Below are 13,527 nucleotides of genomic sequence, written 5' to 3'. Positions count from 1 at the left end.
TAAAGTAGCTTTAAACCTACCTTTAAAACAGTTTAATGGTATGGTTGGGTGGGGCTAGACAATTGTGTCATCTGTCATGGGGCCCATGGGTAGTTATTATTCCTTCTTTCTAATGTCTTTGAAATACATGATATTCTATACTACAATTGGTCAAAACAACTCAAAGGCAAAGACAATAAATTACAGGTCAATAAAACTCCAAATCCTCTGTTCTCTGTTTCATGGGCATAGTAATTTGTTTAGCTTCGGCTGCCACGCAGCTTCCAAGAATTTAAGCCCACAGTTTAATGCATGCCATCAATTCCTACCATGGTGATTTTCTCTTTTCATGAGTGAAGATGCCAAATGTGGATTGAGTTACACACCACTGTGACTATTTGAGATTAGGCACAATGAGGGATGCGAACGTTGAATGTTGGCTGTAATTTGGAAATAAAGTGAACACCAGAGATTTATCAGAAGCCCTCGATGGGAGGGAAGAAACACTGATGCCTGGGTTGAAGACAAAAACACTGATTTCTACACAGAAAGTAAAACAGTAGGATTAAAGAGTAAAAGTGGTTTCACTTTAGCCATAAATGAAGACAGTTCACACTAAGGACTCCTCACATTTTCCCCCCATACCACAGTCTCCTTCAATTCAGGGAATAAGTGCTTGGGGATTTTCTCTCTTCTCTGTGGTTTAGGCTTCATAGTAATGTAGCTTGTTAAATTATGACTTCAGCTTTGATTGATGAGGGAGTAATTTTGGTTACAGAGATTTCAAATAGTCATGACAGTTTAACACAATTTGGTAAACTTTTTAGCAACATTTGATTAAGAGCTTTTACAATAGGATTTTATAAGACATATTTCTAGACTCCTTATTGGGCCTTGATTGGAAAACTTAAACAATTAAAGTTTATAGAGAGGCCTACACTTTGTTGATGAGGTACTAGCTAAGACACTGCTGCCAAATGGATGGAAGCCCGTCACACTGCATTATTAAAGTAAAAATACAACTTTTCAAGAATTTGGCCTGCAAAAATTCAAACATATGAGGGGAGCATGGCCACATTAAATGCTACATTTTGTTGTAACTCCTACATTATGCTCCACGGTACAGTACCCATTTTACTTTCCACTTGCATCTTCAAAGAAAATGTTAACACACTAGATGAGGTCAGTCACTCTGAATAGAAAATCCTCACACCTGGCCTTTAAGCATGGTTTCTTTTCATTGCCAAAAACCCCATTCATTATTTTGCAAGGATGAATTATAGCCCCATGGTTTGCATTACAAAACCCCCACAAATAGGTTCTTGATTTTCTCCATGGCCCTATTAATTCCAAGCAGCAACTCAAGAATGAGAGACACAATAATTAAATGTAATGTAATTGCTGGCATGCAAGGGAAGAAAAATTTCCTGTCCCTGTGAATTCATGTCTTTTTGAAGTGATATGTTATATACATCCTTTCTGACTCAGACCTTCCAATGGTTGCATGTGATGGTGGTTTATTTCTAAGAATGGCTACACCACAGGACCGTCTGGTGACATAGCACACAGCACGCAAAGTGAGGCATCGCGAATGGTCATTTTCTGAAAACACACATGTTGCCAAACTGTAAAACATTTTCACATGTTGCACCACCTTCCAATAAATTTCACCTCAAGAGATGCTGCTGTCATCTGCCAAAAACGTCAAAGCAGCAAAAGCCTTTCAAATGATGAGATCCCTGTCAGTCATCAAATGATGAAATAACGGATTTGTCCATTTTATATAAAAAAAAGAGGCTCTGCTTATTTTTAAATGATTTTTTAAAAAAGTCTACGTTTCACATTATAAAGACTATTAAAGCTCTAAAATTGAGCTCCTCTTTAGGATCCATCAGAAACATGGATACATGTTCAAACCTGCATTTATATTCAAGATGTTTTTCATGTGAACCACGGATATTTGACCGAGTCTCCTCAAGCAAGATTCATTTAGTCGACTGGTAGCAACTATCTGTGGTGGTGTGGTTGTGAAAAAAAAAAGATACAGTCGCTCCTGTAGCCCATCTAGTCATGTCAGGAAAAATGTATTTAATTCATACACCATGTGAACATCCAAAGTGTACTGTATATCCAGACTAGGAATCTATGACCATGTTGCAGAGCAGGTCACCATCACAGCACAGTGCTGCCATTTCTTTACAACTAAATCAAAGCTTCCTTAAGCTGCTAATTTGGCCAACACCTTTCCGGCTTCTAGCTCAACTGGGATATGACGTCCCTGTTAGTCAGTACCGGAAGACTGTGGTCTCCACGTAATCCCCTCTGCCTTAGAGCATCAGATATTTCTTCTCAGGCTCCTGCTTAGACAAGAACTGCTTCATGTGGCAAACACTAAGCCAGAGTTGAGCTTGTGCTTTGAAACCATTGTTAAAACCTGTGAAGGTGTAATACCTTCAGTCACATGGGGACAATGAATAGTATGAAAACGACACCTGTGAGCATATGCTATCTTGCATACTGAAATAACTCTAACGTTTTGGGGAAACAGCCAAAAACTACATTTCCCAGGTCCCAAATCTAATTAAATCTGTCATTACTGTTATAATGATTAAAACATATAACCCTAGAGTCCCCCTGAGGGTCAGTGTACTGTCAGTTCTGGAGATAACATGCCCTACAACTACAGGTGTGGGAAGATGATGTACGCAGACTCAGGTTACAGCAGACTGGCCTGGGACAGGTTGGTGGAGGCTTTGATTGATCCTGAAAACCGAGGAGCCTGTGGGAGAATTGTAATCGAACCTGGAACAGATGTTAAACAGGCCAGGGAGAATGTGGATATTCTGAAGGCACATGGCCTTAAAGTTAAAAAGTGAAAAGCATTACCACATTTATTACTGTTTTATGAAATGCTTCATTCAAAGGGAATCTTACTTGGTGTTAAAGACGAACCACATAACACCATGATGTGCAGTTACAATATAATCAAACCTTCTGTCCATATGGCAGTTTTAGATTGCAAAGAATGCACCACACAAATACAGGATGTAATTTTTTATGTGACAGTGGTGTAAAATGGCTTTAATCGAACATAACAGCTAGGAAAAAAACTGTTAATGCTTATAGTGTGATAAGCTTAGATTCCACAGATATTCGTCTTCGTATCACTTTATCGTCATTGTAATAATGATCGTGTTTACCTCTAAATCTATTTTAGCATTTTGGTTACAATTAGTGGCATCACACTGATTTTATTGTCTCTACCTAGAAACTTATTTATTCATTTTTTGTCTCCAAGGCTTTTATTGTTAGTTTTTCTTAACTAAAGTCAGCTCCAACTTTGAGTATGAATTTGTGGGATCTGAAAGTACATTTATTGCAAAGCAATTAACTGCGATGATGAGGTTGTTTAATTCTCATTCAGGACTATTGTACACATCTACTCCATGTTTCTGAGATAAATCTTGTAGGTTTTGTGTATTTAACGGGGGGGGGGGGTCTTTGGTCTTTTGCTTGCATTAACTGTTTTTCAGATTACAATATTCTAAATTGTGTAAAAATTGTCAATATGTCTCCCACCACTGATAATAAAACAAAGACAGTGCTGAATGATTTTCATATGAATGGTTTTACTAAAAAACTATTTGAAAGCGCCACACTGCCATCTGCTGATCCACGCACAAAGACTATGAAAAGAACAACAGCTCCCGCTTACCTCAACTCACTCATTCAAGTCTACAATCGTTCCCGCCCGCTGCGGTCTGCCAACGAACGACGTCTGGTGGTCCCAGCACCGCATAGAAGACACCAAGCAAAAATGTTTAGCGCAATGATCCCACGATCGTGGAACGAGCTACCAAACGCTGCACGCTCAGCTGACTCACTCCCAATATTCAAAAAACTGCTGAAAACTGAACTCTTCCGCATCTTCCTATGCACTTAAATCTCTTAAAAAAAAAAAAAAAAATATCCTTTCTTCTCTCTTGCACTTGCATCTCGTGAACTGTGAATACTTTTCTGATAGGACTTTGCTTTGATGTTTTCTCCTTGTCTTGGATTTTTGCTTGCCTTGTACCTCACTTGTAAGTTGCTTTGAATAAAAGCGTCTGCTAAATGACTAAATGTAAATGTAAATGTAAACAATCCAATAAAAGCAGTGTCTGATCATGAGTCTCATGAGTATTTATTTACCTTCATGAGTTTAACTACTGATCCTGTCTTTGTTCTCTGAAGCTAACAGTGACAAGGTCCTCGGTCCCAGCCTGCAGAAAAAAATTAAATAAATAAACAGAATAATGATACATTTTAGCATATCATTACTGTGATTGCTGTAGCATTCACAGTTGGTAAAGATTGGAATAACATTACTTTGAATGAATTCCTTGAAACGTTTGGTTCAACAGTCACACCAAAAGATTATGCTTTGGTAATTGATCCATTTCCCTCTGGCCCTCTTCAGATTTTAAAGAATTGTGAATGCAGAAACACTAATAATGAAAGCATGTGCAGGCATTGATATAAGGAATAAACAATGCAATAACAGACACATAAGAACCACTTTGAACTATACAATGGTTCCTGCAGTAAGATTCGTTTGGTCTTTCATCAAGTGGTGGATCGAGAGGGGCGGCCAGGATGGCCATTGCCACCCAGGCAAACTCCCCCACCCCCCATCTTCCTTGTACCCCTTGGACAAAGTAGCATTGGCCACCCTATGGCCAACACCCATCAATGTCTAGATTCACCACTGCTTTCATCATGCGTGATATACATTTGAAAAAAGCTTGTAGTATTCAACATAAGTATTGTATTGTAATAAGGTTAAAGAAGTACGCTTTAACTACCTGACCGAGAAAACGAGAAAATGAATGTCAATTGAAATTGTTGAATTTCTTTTATTCTAGTCCCCCCAAAAATATTACAGATAAGATCACTGGTAAAATACCAGATCAAAAAGCAGTATTCGCGAGAGTAATAGTATCATTTAAAGCTAAACAATCCCTAACCACAGTACTCTTCCTGTGCAAAAATATATAAAAACATTTGTTGGAAGAAAATTCAAATCTTTAGGGCCCAAATTCGTCACATTAAGTAGATGTGTTCTAAAGTTGTAAGGTTTTTACTCAAAATTCTCTCTTCTTTGTTTCTTTCCTTCCACTGCAAGGTGAGAGAAACAAAAAGAGGTAGGAGAATATTTCAATTTGATTTAATGTTTTTTTTACATTTAAAAAAACAAAGACTACTAAAGTCTTATTTTAGTTTTAAATACACATTTTAAAATAATTTTTGCGCAGAACTTTTGACAGAAGACAGAATTTTGTCCCCCATCACTTCTGTTGTAGGGGCCATCTCTGGATGGCTATAATGAACAGGAGCAGTGGTTACAGCAAGGAAGATTCCTTTCATTGTTTATATGACCACCTGGTTGTTGTTATAAGACACACTTAAAACCCATCTTTTAATTTGGCAAACCCTCCTCTTGTTAAGTTACCCTCCTTCAGAGACCTCCCCAGGCTTTTCTGTGCAGTGGATGAGTTCAGAATATACAGGTTTTGCAAAAACTTGTTTCTGTGTCTTTGCAGATCCTGAAGCAACTCTACAAGGCTCCTTTACAACAGGAGTATGAGCTGAGTGAGCTGAAGGAGCAACTGGACAGACAGGTCAGGTAGTTCGTTTTCAGGTTTGTGAACTTGGACCCATTAAAACTGTGTGTATCTGTGCATGTGCACATGTGCCTGTGTGCGCCCCCATGGCTTAAATGAGCCATGCTTCCAGAATAAGTCAGAGTGGGAGGACAGATCAGGTTACTCTTCTGCTGCAAGTAATACAGACATCCAGTAACCAGGTTTCTTCTGTGCATGCAAATGTTTTTCCACATACCCAAGAGAACTGATTTCTCAGAGTAACCTTGTTGCTTTAATGTAAATGCAGTCACTGAAATCACATCTATTCAACCAGCAAACAACTGTTTGTTTCAGTGTAACATACAGTATCAACACCTGGACTGGTTGACCAGCACACCTTGGGGTATCAACAGTGTGGAGAACTTGTCAATACAGAGAGCAAGAGAGGTTCTGGAAGAAGAACACTGTGGAATGAATGATGTGAAGACACGCATATTGGTTAGTATTAGCATGATAGCTAATGCACATACATGTACATAAATGTTATTTAATGAAATTGAAGCATAAAATAATTTTTGGATGGCACATGTTCACATACAACTCTCCACATCTCGAACTTTTTGTTTTTGTGCAGGAGTTCATTGCAGTGAGCAAACTACATGGCTCCACTCAATAGCCAGAGCCTTCACAGAAAGTACTTCAGGTTCAGTGTGGCAGGAATGACCGAAATTATTGAGATTAAAGGACACAGGTCTTTAGTTGTCCAGGAAAGAAGGATCAAGACCAGGTTTCTTAAAAATGAGCTGTATGCAGGCAACTTTGGAATAATCAGGGACACAACCAGTATTGAGTGATTTGTTCAATGTAATGAGCGAGTATGGTGCTACACAGTCTAACACTTCCAGTAAAATCTTTGTTGGAATAATGTCAAGTGGACTAGTTAATGCTTTCATATGAGACATGGTATCAAGTAGCTTAGACAGTGTAGTGGGAAATAAATAGTTGAGGGAGCTCCGATAAGGACAGACCACATCCAGAAATTAAGGATTTTGAGTGATACCACCTCTAATTTTCTCCACTTTGGAAACAAAGTGTGATTAAATACATACTGCAGTCAGCAACATAATTGGCAGAAGCATGAGGGGGTAGAGGGTTAACCAGCCTATCAACAGTATGAAATAGAAAGCTGGGATTTTGTCAAGTGATTTTGTGAGAAGTTGCGAGAAGTTTTCTTACATTATAATAAAACGTAACCTAAGACCATATTTTTTCTGTTTACGCTCCTACATACTGGTTTCCAATTTCGTATGTTCTCATTAATCCATGGTTGCTTCCTTGTCAGTGATCAGGTCTGTTTGTTAAAGGAGCTATACAGTCTAAAGCTTAGCAATTTATGATTATTATTTTAGCTTTTTTGTAAGTGTATTTATTGTCTTATTGTCGTATTACTAACATTGTAAAAATACATACATGTAGTACAATCACAAGCTTTGGCAATATTCATAAAGGACAGTCTAGCACTCCCAGAGTTATTGTAACACTGGTGATTTTGCTGTGTATCAGTTTGGTTTGATGAGTCGAAGATTGTAACTGCTGTTTTTCGGAGGTGACTAGGCTGAAAGTGTTATTAACATCTAAGGATCAGATTCCACTGGTCAAAGTGGGTCTCTAAATTATCTTTTGGAAATGCTTTTTCTATTTGTCTTTTGAATTTGTCATAAAACATTTTAGTTGCATGTCAGTGAAGATTCTCAGTAGTCCAGGTTTGGTTATCTGAAGATTCAATTATGCCAACTAGACTTCAGTCCCACCACTTTATTCAGACTGAAGAAATTGCCTGAACACAGGTCCAGGTGCTGTCCTTGCAATAACCTGTTTCACATTACAATATTGCATATTGTGTAAAGGTTCTGAATATATCTCACACCACTGATAATAAAACAAAGACAGTGACCGTTTCTGCTGAATGATTTTCATACTACCGATTTTAATTAAATATTGTATAAAATATTGAACAGATAATATACTGATGTTGCTGAAATCAGCCGATGCAATCTTGTACACATCTCCATTTGTACAAAGCAGCATTAAAATAGTATAATACTATTTGAAAGCACCACACTGCCATCTGCTGATACATATATTGGACACATATTGGAAAGTATATCAAATGAACAAGCCAATAAAACCGGTGCCTGATCATGAATCTCATGAGTATTTCTTTTGCCTCATAAGTTTAACTACCGTTCCTGTCTTTGAACTCTGAAGTTAATGATGGCAATGTCCTCGATCCCAGCCTGCAGCTCATCATTCTCCTGCACGGCGGAGACTCCTTTTGGGGTCCCGGTCATGATGAGATCACCCTCTTCCAGGGTGATAAAGTCGCTAATGTAGCTGATGAGATAAGGGATGGAGAAAATCATCTGAGAGGTGGAGCCACTCTGTTTCAGCTGGTCATTAACCTTTAGCCACAGCTTGACGTTACTCGGGTCAGGAATGCGCTCTTTGGGGATGAAGTCGCTGACAGGGCAGGAGGTGTTGAAAGCTTTGGCCAAAGTCCAGGGTAGACCCTTGGACTTGCACTCGTCCTGGATTTCCCGAGCGGTCATGTCCAAGCACAAAGCGTAACCTGCAACGTGCTCCATAGCTGAGGTCTGAGAGATGGCATTGCCCCCCTTGCCAATCACCACCCCTAACTCCACTTCATGGTGCAGGCTGCTGGTGTACAGCGGCACCAGGATAGGGGATCCCTCCTTTACATAAGCAGAGGGTGGTTTCAGGAACAGCACGGGCTCTGTGGGGATCGCGTTTTTCAGCTCTTTGGCGTGGTCCGCATAGTTCCTCCCAACACAAATAATCTTCCTCCCCCATTCCCAAAACCGAGATATATTTCTTGCTGTCATTATGGATGAATGTGACGGGTTTCCGCCGGGTTGAGGCAGTCAGCACTTGTTTTAACTAAACTTTGACCGACACTCAGGTTACCGAGTGGTTATTTACCTACGGCAAGCGCGAAGGGACACACAATCCTCTCAACCGTTACAATAAAATGTCATACATCGATGTTTGCGATAAGTCAAAAAGCATTGACGGTAAAAGCAATTACTTACACGTTTTTACAGTTTATTGCTTGTTTATTTATGTTTGTTTTAAGTGATTATTCACGATCACCTCATTCGCGCTTGATTGGTGAGGCCTGGGAGGTTAGCGTCAAGAGGGGGGCGGTGGCGGAAAGAACCAGAAGCAAACTTTTCTGGTTAAACGAATATGATAAGGCCATATGTGCTGTTGTTATGTTATTGAAGTCACTGGCAGGGAGTGCCTGCACTCTAATAGGAGCAGCAACTGCCCTAAAATTTGGTTAGTGCACACCGATTCACATTAAGCATCCAAGCGTACGTGCTTGGATGTTAGCTTGATTGTGTACATTAATATTTAGAGACTGCTATCATGTTTATCGTTTGTTGCGTCTTGAGAGAAGGTCAGCGAGACAAACACAGGTGGCCTGTCTGAGCAAACATCTCCGCACTGTTACCAAGTCTCATCAGTGACAGTATTGTAGTTAAACGCTGAGGCAGTCAGCGAATGCATGTTTATAACGTTTACAGGTAGCATTGAAGCTAACGGGGCTAACTTTTAAGTCTGTCGTACTCGCTTTCGTTTAGCCAGTTTGTCTGGTGTCGCCTCACAAGATTGTAGGGGAAACGGTGCCTGCCATAAATGCACACAGTTTTTGTGAGGATACACAGAGTTAGGTGACACCAACAGTGGCTGTCCTCAAGCTAGTCAGACATTACGATCAGTCAAATATTGACTTAACCTCCGTACTCCTTTCATGTAGCACCCGTAGAAGTAAAAGTCCAAGCAGCTGCTCTTCACAGCACAGTGAGGAAATCGTCTCTGTTGAAACAAGCAAACATGAGGATTGAACTGCTCCCAGCACTCACTGACAACTACATGTACCTCCTGATCGATGTGGACTCAAAAGAAGCAGCAATTGTTGATCCAGTGGAGCCTATTAAGGTTTGTATTATTGATCACACCCTTGAGTAATAAGCAGGGGTTGAGTTTGTGCTTTAAATATCAGAAATCTAAATAAATTTAAAATGTAATACTTTACTCCTTACTTCACCTTAAAGTTGCAGGTGTATTTTTTAACTGCATATAATTAAGACCAATATTTTCTAGTTAATATTTTACTTCCAAAAGGTCACTAATGTATAGGATATGATTTCCCAATGGGATCAATAAAGTTGTTTGAATCTCAAATATAAACAAAATTTTCTTTAAGGCTGTGTGTAAATCCTGTCATATAAGATACATTATGCTTTAGAAAAAAATCCTAAAAATCTGTTGAAAAACTGATAGAAATACACTATATTGCCAAAAGTATTTGCTCACCTGCCTTTAGACCCATATGAACTTTAGTGACATCCCATTCTTAATCTATAGGGTTTAATATGATGTTGGCCCACCCTTTGCAGCTATAACAGCTTCAACTCTTCTGGGAAGGCTTTCCATGAGGTTTAGGAGTGTGTTTATGAAATACATAATACACAGTGCTCGCAGTCTTCCCTCTAATTCATCCCAAAGGTGTTCTATCGGGTTGAGGTCAGGGCTCTGTGCAGGCCAATCAAGTTCTTCCACACCAAACTCACTCATCCATGTCTTTATGGACCTTGCTTTGTGCACCTGAATTCATTTATTTGGAAGGGTGAACGAATACTTTTGGCAATATAGTGTAACTAATAACTAATCCATACCTGCATATTCTGTGTGCATCAATACAGTAATGCTAAAAGCCAACTACGTAATACATTTTTCCAATATATTCGTTCAATTTGTTATTGTATATCTAATTTAAAGAACCAACCTCAGTCAGCTGCTACATTTAAATATTGTTTGCAAAGTGCTGCATTAAAAGTAACAATAATTCACTATTGCAATATAGACTTTGCAAAACTGTGAATTGGACTTCTGTGAAACAAGCACCTACACATTAAGTTTAATTGTGTTTTCCTGATATTTTGAGGCTTTTTGCAAAGGTTATTCTTTTCTAACTCTTTTCCAACAGGTTGTGGAGGCTGTTAGAAAACATGGTGTAAAACTGACAACAATTCTGACCACCCATCATCACTGGTAGGTGACCATTTTTATTTAAATAAATGTGTTTACACTGGCAAACATATGCACACTATACTTATGATGGCATTGTATAAACGCTAGAGCTACAGGAACAAAATTTCTACCATGCAAAGAAACAGCTTTATCTCTATGAAACTACCCATCTGCTGAATCAAAGAGTTGTAGTGTCACGCTGATAATCTTCTCTCCATAGGGATCATGCTAGTGGAAATGAGAAGATGGTGAAGCTAATGCCAGGGCTAAAAGTATATGGAGGAGATGACAGAGTTGATGCTCTTACTAAGAAAGTTTCTCATTCACACAATTTCAAAGTAAGAAACTGATAATTACGTCAATCCAAGGGTACCATCGGACCTAAATGACTACTGTTTTCTCACCAGCGCCATTGTTTTCCCAGCTTGGATCACTGAATGTCAAATGTCTGTTTACACCATGTCACACAACTGGTCACATCTGCTACTATGTGACAAAAGAAAACTGCTCTGAGCCACCAGCTGTTTTCACAGGTATGAGTCTTTTTAGATGAGCTGAACTGCACATATAAGCAGTATGATGATACTGGAGAAGGTGTCTGACAAAAGCTTTTATCTGTCAGCCTCGGTTAAACTGCATAGAGAATGTGAAATTTACGTCCCTGTGGTTTTTCCTTTTTGTTGGTGAGTTGGAGTCTGCGTTATGACTTTCTGTCATGATTCTTCAAAATTATTTCACAAAAATGCCACAGTAGATAAGCAGAGAAGTGCACTTGCCGCAACCCTCCCATTTCTTTGTTCGGGCGTGGGACCGGCACCAAGGTTGCCCTCGGTGGCTGGGTGGGGCCACACCTGGTGGTGTGGGAATTGAACCCGCTGCCTTCTGCATCCCAACCACCAGGCCCCCCCCCCACTGAGTTACTGAGTTATCATTATTTGTTTTTCCACATACTGTTGCTTGCTATTGGGTTTTATTTTCTTCAGGCAGGCTCCCGTTTATTCTTCTTCATCTATCCCCATATTTGTGAAATATGAACAACTTTTTAGCCCAACAAAATATGTTTCCCACTCTAACCAATGTAGCAGGCACATGTAAAAAGACAGATTACCTCACAAGATGGCACCATCATCCCCCAACAGTTAAGGCGTGACGGAACTTAAGATTTTCAATTAAGGCTGCCTTTTTAACTAGTCAGTCCTTGGTCACATGTGACTTTTAATCCTCTAAGATAATTTCTCCATTTTTTCCATACAGGGGACACACTGTTTGTGGCTGGCTGTGGTAAATTTTTTGAGGGTACCGCAGAGCAGATGTACAAAGCCTTGATAGAAATTCTGGGACGCCTGCCTCCTGAAACGGTAAATATACAGAAAAAAAATGGAAGACATGAATTGTATTTGACAGAACATTTGACACACAAACTAAAAAATGTTGCAGTTAATATGAGATACATTTTTGATATTGAGGTTAACCCTAAAGAATTTCTAACAGTGGTGAATTTGTGTTTAAGCGTGTTTACTGTGGTCATGAGTACACTGTCAGCAATCTGAAATTTGCTCGTCATGTGGAACCGGACAATGAAGTCATTCAAAAGAAACTAGCATGGGCAAAGGTATTTATTTGATGTCTTACTATTCCAATTTTTGTCTCAATAAGATGATCAGCATCTAATCAGTGTATTTGTATTTTCATAGGAAAAATGCAGCAATGGGGAACCTACCATTCCGTCCACTTTGGCAGATGAATTCACATTTAACCCATTTATGAGAGTAAAGTATGTGGATTTTATGGAAAATTGTTATTTGTATGGAACTGGTCAGTTAAAGAGATGCCAGACTTACTCATATTTTTTGGCATTTTATTTTAGAGAGAAGTCTGTCCAAGATCACGTAAAGCAGACGGACCCAATTGAAACCATGAGAAGTCTCCGGAAACAGAAGGATGGGTTCCGGGTGCCCAAGGAGTGATGCCCTGTCCACTCATGCCGTCCATTTCTGAACAACTATTTACAACTCTGCTAGCTGTCAATAGTATACTAAACATATCTGCATCGCATCTTCAAAGCCATTTGAAATAAAATTACTACATTAAGTCTTAGTCACGGTACGAACGTTTTATCACTGAGCCCCAATGTTTGGCTGTTTTTAGTTGTGTGTGGTTTGTGTGGCCGATTTGGTTTGAGAGTCTTAAAGAATAAATGGCCATCGATTGAATGCTTTAAGTGAGAAATATGTTTATGCATCTGTAAATTTGGAGTTATAGAGTCTATTTAGTTATATGTTATATATGTACAAACTACTGCTCCATCCAGTGTTTAAATTTGACAAAATAGACAATTTAACAAAATAGAAAGCCACTTGAACAACACACGTTAAAATATGTGTAAATGTTTCTGTAAATTGAAAAACCTGTTGTTCAGCTTTTTATCAGTGTTTTATTCTTAGATGGAATCTGTCATCATTTCTTTTCATATTTGCTTGCATGTTATTGTTTACTTAATGATGTGTGGCATTAAAATTTAGATACTACAAATGCTCTTGCATGTGAAGTACAATCTTAAAAAGAATGTTGCATGATATTCTTTGGAAAAAGCAATAAAAATCACATTCATTGTAAGTCATGAAATCATAATGTACATTCAGTGTCAAAAGTACCCATTATTTAAAAAAAAAAAAGGCACAAGTGAACAAAAAAATTAAACTATCACTTTTTTAGGTATTTGGTCAATGTGGGGCTTGAAGGGCCCACTCCCATTTTCATTCATTCTGATCAACGAGCCAATCTGCTTATGTTGAAGGACGTTCCC

The 13,527-nt window shown here is 38.9% G+C and overlaps 2 protein-coding genes across 2 annotated transcripts; one reads left to right on the top strand and one right to left on the bottom strand.

Moving 5' to 3' along the window:
- Nucleotides 1-7,570: 7,570 nt before the first annotated feature.
- On the bottom strand, nt 7,571-8,601 carry fahd1 (fumarylacetoacetate hydrolase domain containing 1). Its single transcript, XM_067477214.1, has one exon. The coding sequence runs from the start codon at nt 8,504-8,506 to the stop codon at nt 7,844-7,846; it is 663 nt and encodes a 220-aa protein (XP_067333315.1). The 5' UTR covers nt 8,507-8,601; the 3' UTR covers nt 7,571-7,843.
- A 200-nt stretch (nt 8,602-8,801) lies between these two features.
- LOC137099865 (hydroxyacylglutathione hydrolase, mitochondrial-like) lies at nt 8,802-13,346 on the top strand. The gene is made up of 9 exons (XM_067477212.1): nt 8,802-8,963; nt 9,445-9,626; nt 10,678-10,742; nt 10,942-11,059; nt 11,146-11,254; nt 11,976-12,079; nt 12,232-12,333; nt 12,416-12,495; nt 12,589-13,346. Exons 1-9 carry the CDS (start codon nt 8,897-8,899, stop codon nt 12,686-12,688), a joined length of 927 nt encoding a protein of 308 aa, XP_067333313.1. The 5' UTR covers nt 8,802-8,896; the 3' UTR covers nt 12,689-13,346.
- The last annotated feature ends 181 nt before the right edge of the window (nt 13,347-13,527 follow it).

The sequence above is a fragment of the Channa argus genome, chromosome 15, assembly GCF_033026475.1.
Source record: "Channa argus isolate prfri chromosome 15, Channa argus male v1.0, whole genome shotgun sequence".
NCBI lineage: Eukaryota > Metazoa > Chordata > Actinopteri > Anabantiformes > Channidae > Channa > Channa argus.
This window is presented reverse-complemented; position numbering and strand designations above follow the sequence as displayed.

Bases quoted from the DNA above. Each gene is read 5' to 3' on its own strand.
- fahd1 (XM_067477214.1), bottom strand. From the start codon at position 8,506: ATGACAGCAAGAAATATATCTCGGTTTTGGGAATGGGGGAGGAAGATT.
- LOC137099865 (XM_067477212.1), top strand. From the start codon at position 8,897: ATGTTATTGAAGTCACTGGCAGGGAGTGCCTGCACTCTAATAGGAGCA. The intron at 11,060-11,145 runs GTAAGAAACTGA...TTGTTTTCCCAG, and splicing joins CTCATTCACACAATTTCAAA to CTTGGATCACTGAATGTCAA. The intron at 11,255-11,975 runs GTATGAGTCTTT...TTTTCCATACAG, and splicing joins GCCACCAGCTGTTTTCACAG to GGGACACACTGTTTGTGGCT.